Source organism: Rattus norvegicus, chromosome X (assembly GCF_036323735.1).
Source record: "Rattus norvegicus strain BN/NHsdMcwi chromosome X, GRCr8, whole genome shotgun sequence".
Lineage (NCBI taxonomy): Eukaryota > Metazoa > Chordata > Mammalia > Rodentia > Muridae > Rattus > Rattus norvegicus.
The window spans coordinates 17,016,961-17,024,716 of NC_086039.1; the positions used below are offsets into that span (position 1 = coordinate 17,016,961).

At 45.3% G+C, this 7,756-nt stretch overlaps 1 protein-coding gene across 6 annotated transcripts; it reads left to right on the forward strand.

The window, feature by feature from the left end:
* Positions 1-3,902: 3,902 nt before the first annotated feature.
* On the forward strand, positions 3,903-7,381 carry Rbm3 (RNA binding motif protein 3). 6 transcript variants are annotated; one of them, XM_006256694.3, is made up of 7 exons: positions 3,903-4,029; positions 4,599-4,716; positions 4,994-5,100; positions 5,740-5,845; positions 5,944-6,037; positions 6,383-6,466; positions 6,787-7,381. In XM_006256694.3, exons 2-6 carry the CDS (start codon positions 4,614-4,616, stop codon positions 6,441-6,443), a joined length of 471 nt encoding a protein of 156 aa, XP_006256756.1. In that variant the 5' UTR covers positions 3,903-4,029; positions 4,599-4,613; the 3' UTR covers positions 6,444-6,466; positions 6,787-7,381. The 6 variants fall into 6 exon arrangements, with proteins under 6 accessions (XP_006256756.1, XP_006256757.1, XP_006256758.1 ...); XM_006256695.3 differs by having other exon boundaries at positions 6,386-6,466; XM_006256696.3 differs by having other exon boundaries at positions 6,386-6,462.
* Positions 7,382-7,756: the final 375 nt, after the last annotated feature.

A 7,756-nucleotide genomic window follows, 5' to 3' on the forward strand; every position in this document is an offset into this window, starting at 1 on the left:
GGGGATTTAGCTCAGTGGTAGAGCGCTTACCTAGGAAGCGCAAGGCCCTGGGTTCGGTCCCCAGCTCCGAAAAAAAGAACCAAAAAAAAAAAAAAAAAAAAAAAAAAAAAACTATGGCCAAAAGTAATTTGTGAAGGAGGGGTTTATTTCACCTTATACCTTTTGCCGTGAAGGAAAGTCAGGGCAGGAACCTGGAGGCAGGAGCAGAAGCAGAGCCTCTGTGGATGAGTGCTGTTGTATATGAATATGGCTGGACAATGGCTGCCAACAAAAAGTTCAAGGATCCAGTAGTTGTCTTAGCTAGTTTTTTCTTTTTTTTTTCTTTTTTTTTTTTTTCAGAGCTGGGGACCTAACCCAGGGCCTTGCGCTTGCTAGGCAAATGCTCTACCACTGAGCTAAATCCCCAACCCCTTAGCTAGTTTTCAATATGTGCTGGAATCCCAGAGAAAGGTCTAATGCCAGTTAAGGAATGGACTTGCTAGCAAGGTGAGAGCAAGCAAAGAACCGCCTTGTCCTTATGTAGGCTTCCAGCACAAGGTATGGCCAGATAATTAGCCTGTCTTCCCACCTCAAAACCCATTTGAAAGGCCTGTGTCTTTCAGCCTTAAGGTCTAGATTAGAGTGGATCTTCCTACTTCAAATTAAGAAAAAAAATTCCCACTGGTGTGTCCTGTATTTTTGAATTTTAGTTAATTCCAGATGTGGTCAAGTTGTCAACCAAGAATAACCATCACAGCTGCTTTTTCATCCCAGGACCTTCTGCCGAGGGATGGCACTGCCCACAGTAGGCTGTGCCTCCTTACAGCAACCTTTTTTTTTTCCAAGAAAATGCCCCACAGGCTCACCTAAAGGTCACTCTAAGGGAAGCATTTTCTCACCTGGGCTTCCCTTTGCCCAGATGACTAACTTGTATCAGGTTTACAAAAGAACAGGCAACACAGTACCCAACCTTCCACTGGTAGGAGAAAGGGGCCTTTTATACAGTTAAAACTTAGATACTGTTAGGGCACAAAAAGGCCTTGGAAAACTAAGTATCAATATTAAAGGCTGCATGTGTAGCTAAGTGTTACAGCATTTGCCTAGCTGGGTATGGTAACAACAGATCTTTTCTTTTCTTTTTCTTTCTTTTTTTTTTTTTTTTTTTTTTCAGAGCTGGGGACTAAACCCAGGGCCTTGCGCTTGCTAGGCAAGCGCTCTACCACTGAGCCAAATCCCCAACCCCACAACAGATCTTTAATTTTAACCCTTGGTAGGTAAAGGAAGGCAGATCTCTGTAAGTTTGAGGCCAGCCTAGTCTATATAGCAAATTCCTAGCCATCCGGGCTATATAGTAAGACCCTAACTACAAAAACACACAAACAAAAACAAAATTAAAGTATATAGTTATCTCTAGTCTCACCTCTCCAGAAGCTGAAGCACAAGGATAACTTGAGCCCAGGAATCTGCTACTCTCTTAGGAAACTTAGCAAGATCCCATTTTCAAATAAATAGATCAAGTGAGTCATGGTGATGCACGACTGTAGTACTATCCTCCACTAAGAAGGAGGATGGAGAGTGTGAAACTCTCCTGGGCTATCTAGTGAGTTCCAGGCCAACCTAGAATATACAGCGACCCAGTCTACATAGAGACACTGTTTCCCTCCCTCTCAGCCCCGTGTGTCTGAATGATTTAGATAGAAGAAAGACTTTTCATGCTCTTTGTTGAGATTTTGGTGATTTACTAGGTATCTATTGATACCAAATTACCACAAAGCTTAATGACTACATCAGGCATGCTACTGCATGCATGTAGTTCTAGCCTTTGTGAGGCTCAGGGGGCAAGGGAACTAAGCACCAGTTCACCAATTGAGCTACACAGTGAGACCTTGACTCAAGACAAAACAAACGTCTCTGGTCTTAGAGGGTCAGGATTCTGGGAGTGGCCAAGTTAGGTGGCTCTGATTCATAGCATTCATGTGCTGTCTGTCCAGGGGTCAGCCTACACAGTAGGGTAGGCATGGATTCACTTCTAAAAGACTTGCTCCTATACCTCTTGGTGGGACATCACAGTTCCATGCCACTTTAGCCCCCTCTATAGGACTACTCTTGACAAACCAGCAAACATTTCACAGACTGCTCAATCTGCATGAAAGAACAGAAAACCAAAGTGCCTTTTAACGACCCAGTCATGACACACTCTGACTTCTGCTTTGATTATTACAATTGCTCCCCTAAGTCCAGTCCATACTCAAGGTGCAAGAGAATTAGGCTCCAATTCATTTGGCGTTTTTTCTTGGGAGTTTGGCAGGTGGGGTGTAAACAATTAGGTAGTCCAGGCTGGCCTTGAATGAAAGATCCTATTGCTTCAGCCTCCCCTTCAGCCTAGGATTACTGCTCTAAGTTGTCATACCCAACTAAGGTGCCAAAGCCTAATGGGACCTTAAAACCACACGTGATATGACGCTGGTCTCAACTCTTTACATTAAATGCAATTCCAAAAGTTGTCCTACTTTTGTTTGCTTATTTCAATATAGGGTCTTACCACAGGCTAGCTAAAGTTAGCCTGGAACCTGTTAAAGCCTTAAATTCACAATCCTGCCTCAGTTTCCTGATAGATGGTGATGAGACATCTGGTTCAATGGCACAGTAAAACCGAACACAGCACTCCTCTTTGTTGGGATATAAGCCAAGGGACTTACACATACCGGGAAGGCACTCTACCACTGAGCTGAACACTATACAAGGATTGAGGACCTTAAACTAAAAGCAGAACTATGCAGCTAACAGATATAAGTTGCAGAAGAGAATTTTGGGAACTTGGGGCACCGGGGGGGGGATTTCTTTAAAAATATAGACAAGTTGGTTGTGGAGATTCCAGCACTGAAGAGGCTAAGGCAAAAGGTTTATGAGTTCCAAAGTAGCCTGAACATACAGTGAGGTATAGACCATAGGGTGAGAAAAGATTAGAACAAAAATAAATGTATTCAACTAAAGATAACTACTTATAAAATTTAATAACCTGAAAGTCCATGAAAATCACTGAGAATATGGAAATAAGCTTAGCAGGAATTGTAGATGAATAGCATCTGAAGATTAGCAAATCTGTGGTGAGGTTGGTGGGGGGAGTCAGGGACAGGCCTTTACAATGTCAATATTAAACAAATTAATTCTAGGAGCGAAAAATGTGGAGTCCATGGAAGCAAACACTTGTTTATTATTAAACACTGAAGGCTGGGAAAGATCCAATTGTCAGACGGTGGACTTAGACACTACTTGCTTTGGATTCCATTATGTATTGCAAAAGTTCATCCTTTGACTCAAGGGCCAGTATCCTAAATAGAGAGCAAAATTCATTTTGTGGATTTGGATTTGCACCCTTTGAAGCTAGGATACCTGTATTGCTGAACGCATATCAGGTTTAAAGAGACTGTCAGATAAGGATGCGAGCTTAAGTCAGAGGATGACCTAAGGGAAGGAGTCCCATAGCTCACGACTAGATGTTAGGGATAGGCGCTAAGCGTTTGGAAATGAAAGGTCTGACATGAAGAACGCTGAAGGTCTTGGACCCTTAAGGGATATGCGGTTAAAGTCCTAAAAGAAAAGAAGATTGGTTTCTGAGGATGGCAGTTCGTTGGCACCGATCTACTGTCAATTAAGACTTCCTATGGAAAGGGAGAAATGACGTCAAAGACACTGAAAATGACGTCAGGGAGAAAAAGGCTATATGGATTCAACCGTTTGAGATGGAAAGGGGGGTCAGTCTTTCAGCCAGAATAGAGACGCTAGCATGAGAACACACTAAACTTATAAAGTTCCTCTGTATTCCCGGAAGAGGTAAGGCAAATTGCTGCCTCCGCCTTCCTCGCCCTCTTCCCAGCCCCCGCCGCTGGCCTCAACCAATGAGCACGCACGCCAGGGCGCGCTGGGGGACGTCCTGTGTCGTCACCGCTACGCACACTTTATCAGGCGTCTTCCCGCGCCGCAGTCTCTCTGTTCTCCCGGTTCCTTAGAGCTCGTCGTCTCTGCAGTCTTCTGACTTTTAATTTCCAGGTAAGTGCGTTTATCTTGCCCAGTGATCATCCCCCACCTCACTTCCTTGCCCTTCAGGGGCGAGGGACGAGAGAGTAGGAATAGTGGCCGCCGACATGTAGGCTTGAGCTCCGAGGTCGGTTAGTTCCAGGCTCGAAGGCAAAAATCTCTTAATTGTGAGGCTGGTGTGCTGCATCTGAACGGGAGGGATGCCGGAAGGCACGGGCCGGGTCGGCGGCGGTGGTAGGGACCATGCGCCAACCTATATCGGCTGTCTCTTCCCACGTGACCGCCGCCATCTTGTTCTGCGGGGAAAGAGGAAATGCAATGCTGCTGTAGGCCTGCGCGACCATACAAAATGACGGGCGTGGCGGCCTGAGATGTTGTAGGCATGCGCGGTAGTAATCATCAAATGGCGGATGGGCTCACCCGGCCTTGCTGATTCCCGCCTTTTCTGCTCCCGAGCCCCTTGCTATTTGAATTATTTTTTTCCTCACTCTCTGTGTTTCCCCGTAATTCTGTCTCCGAGTGTTTTACACCTCACCACTTGCCACATCGACCCCCCAAAATTCCTTACACTCTCCCTCTAGGACTTGGATTCTGCCATGTCTTCTGAAGAAGGAAAACTCTTCGTGGGAGGGCTCAACTTCAACACTGATGAGCAGGCACTTGAAGACCACTTCAGCAGCTTCGGGCCTATCTCTGAGGGTGAGCCATGGATCAGCCCCCAGGTTGAGGGTTGGTGGGTAAGAGTGAGTCTAGGACTAAAACCTGAAATTCTGCCTTCCGCGTCTGTGAGGTACAGTTAGGCTGAGAAAAATACAATGGGATACGGGATTTTTTTCTGGGGGAGGAGGAGTTGGTGGGGGCGCTATTTGATGTGTGCTGCTGTGGCTGTGCCTGTGCCTGGTTTGCTTGGCAGGCTATTGCCTTCCACTTTAATGTTCTAACATATGTATTTCTGCCTCTCCCCCACCCTCCCCAGTGGTTGTTGTCAAGGACCGGGAGACTCAAAGATCCCGGGGTTTTGGCTTCATCACCTTCACAAACCCAGAGCATGCCTCCGATGCCATGAGAGCCATGAATGGAGAGGTGAGGCCTCCTGCCTGCAGAGGGGCCTTCTCCCTGTCTGCCACTTTCTTCGTTCTTTCTGTTTTCCCTCTATGTCTGCCAGGGGCAGCGTGGCCAAGAAGCCCCGCAGTGTCCACTCACAGGAGCATGACTGCCTTCTGTTCTAGGGGGTGGAGGGCAGCGGCAGACAGAGCCGGGCTGCCTGGGAGGCGACGACTGGTCCTGCATGAGGCCGAGAAGCCACCTGTGGATGGTTGACCTGCTCTGGGCTTAGGTAGTAGAGTCTGCAGACCTGTGGGCCTGGCCCGGAGAGGACCTCGTGAGTCTGCTGGGATGGACTCTGAAGCCTCAAACCAAGAGAGGCGTCTAGCCCTAATAGTCGGGCAGCTTAGAGGAGTGGGGAGGAGAACTCAGCCTGAGTTCAGTCAAGATGTAAGTAGTAGCAGGGGAGCACGGTGGATTCAGGTCCTTTTGTGGGATTCTGTAGCTCCTGGTGAAGCCATTTTGGTCAGAGGAGCTTGTCTTGGTCATGGCACCCAGATTTTGGTGCCCAGCAAGAATTTCTGGGCTTTTGCCTACCTGCCTATGCCCATTCTTCCCTCATCACTACATTGACTGACTGACAACACTTCCTTGTATCTGTCTCCTTCCCATACCTAGTCCCTGGATGGGCGCCAAATCCGTGTGGACCATGCAGGCAAGTCTGCCAGGGGAACCAGAGGGGGTGCCTTTGGGGCCCATGGGCGTGGTCGCAGCTACTCTAGAGGTAAGTGCAGTCATGGTTTGATTATGACTTTAGGTAGAGCCGTCTAATTTGTTAGGTGCGTATGTCTGAACAGCTGTTACTTCAATGTTTTTCTGCAGGTGGTGGAGACCAGGGATATGGAAGTGGAAGATACGACAGCCGACCTGGAGGCTATGGATATGGGTATGGGCGGTCTAGAGACTACAGTGGCAGGTGGGTACTAAGAGGTTGGGATAGTGAGGTACCAGTGTTCTTAAGAATTCAGTAGCCTAATACTCATACATAGTTTAGCTGGAAATGGGAAGTTTACATGAGGCTCATATGTTTGATGTGGTCTGTTTATACATTTTTGAAAGTTTTGTGTGGCTGGATATATCAAAGGTCAATTGCCTGTGCCCACCATGTGCCAACCTCATGGATATAATTTCCATTATCACAAAAACTAGCTAAAATTTATATTGTGAACACACTATTATGAAATTTGACGTGTATAGTTTTTAATATGTAACGTATACAAAGTAGGGTACATTTTTGTAAAACAACATCGCTTTTTCCCAGAAGCCAGGGTGGCTATGACCGCTACTCAGGAGGAAATTACAGAGACAATTATGACAACTGAGATGGGGCATGCACACAATGTAGGTGAGACCTGAATATTGGCACTTTGTCAATCTGTGTTCATCAGGTCCTCTTCTCTTCCCTTTTGCTTTTTTTCTCACCACACTGCCCTTTATCTCTGCTGCCTTCCAGCCAATCTGTCAGCCTCCACTCCCCTGCTCTTGCTATCGTATGCATGCCAGAACTAGTTGCAGGGGTGGGGGATGTTCTGAAAGTAATCTCTAGGGGAATGGTGGAAATAAAAGAGGTCTGGTGTGCTGCGTCTTTATCAACTCTGGGAGGTTAGCATGTTATCAGCCTGTTTCTTCCTGACATCAAAATTGTACCGTTCTTACTGTTCTCAGATACACAAGGAATAACACTTCTGATCCAGGATCGTCCTTGCAAATTGCTGTATTTATAAAGATTTTTGGAGCTGCGCTGAAACGTCTGTTTTAGTACATCAAGTTCTATTTTTGAATTGAGCTCCCAAGGTAGTTTGTTAAAGAACTTTAAGAAAGCTCCATGTGTTCTTTAAACACTTTTCCCCCTTTTAAAGACAAATTTTAAGACATTTGTTAACGGTCCCAATATTTTTCCTTTTATCAGAATTTTTGTTGAGGCACTCAGGATTATTGTTGCTGGCCAAGAGAAAAAAGTGGCCAGGATAAATCAAGTTTTTTAAATTAATGTGTATTTTGGGACATTAAAAATTTGTAAATGATGTTTTCTCATGGCCAGAAAGTGATTTCTGAATGTACCTATGAACAATCTACATCAAGATCATGATTACTAGAGATGTTTTTTATTAAAGATCACTGTCCTGATTATATAGAAGAGCTTCTTTAAAATGTTTGTGAATGTCATTTTTTAATACTGGAAGAAAAAGTATTCTGTTGTGTCTGATGTGTTTAGGATGTCCTTTATGGAGCTAATTAAAAGATGAAACCTGAACACAAATCAATACTGATAATGCTTTTTCCTTATTCAACCCAGTTGACAATGTAGAACTAGAAGCAAGACAGGAAGACGAAGCTTGGAAAAGGCCCCGGGATGGGCAGGAAGTGCCAAAAGGGTTGAGGCTTGAATATGAAGTTAGTAAAGTTTGGGTTCCTTTGGCTGTATGGTGAGACATGAGATGTGATGGCTGCAGATGAAAGTCGATTCCCTTATGACTAGAATTGGGTTGTCTGAAGTCATTTCTTGGTTTCTTGGTTCTTTTCACAACTGTTTTCTTAAGTTTGCTTTTCTGAGCACAAGGTACATGGATACCCTTGCAAGATTGTTCAGAAAATATTAAGTGCCTTAATCTCATGACCTGACTCTACCCTATAC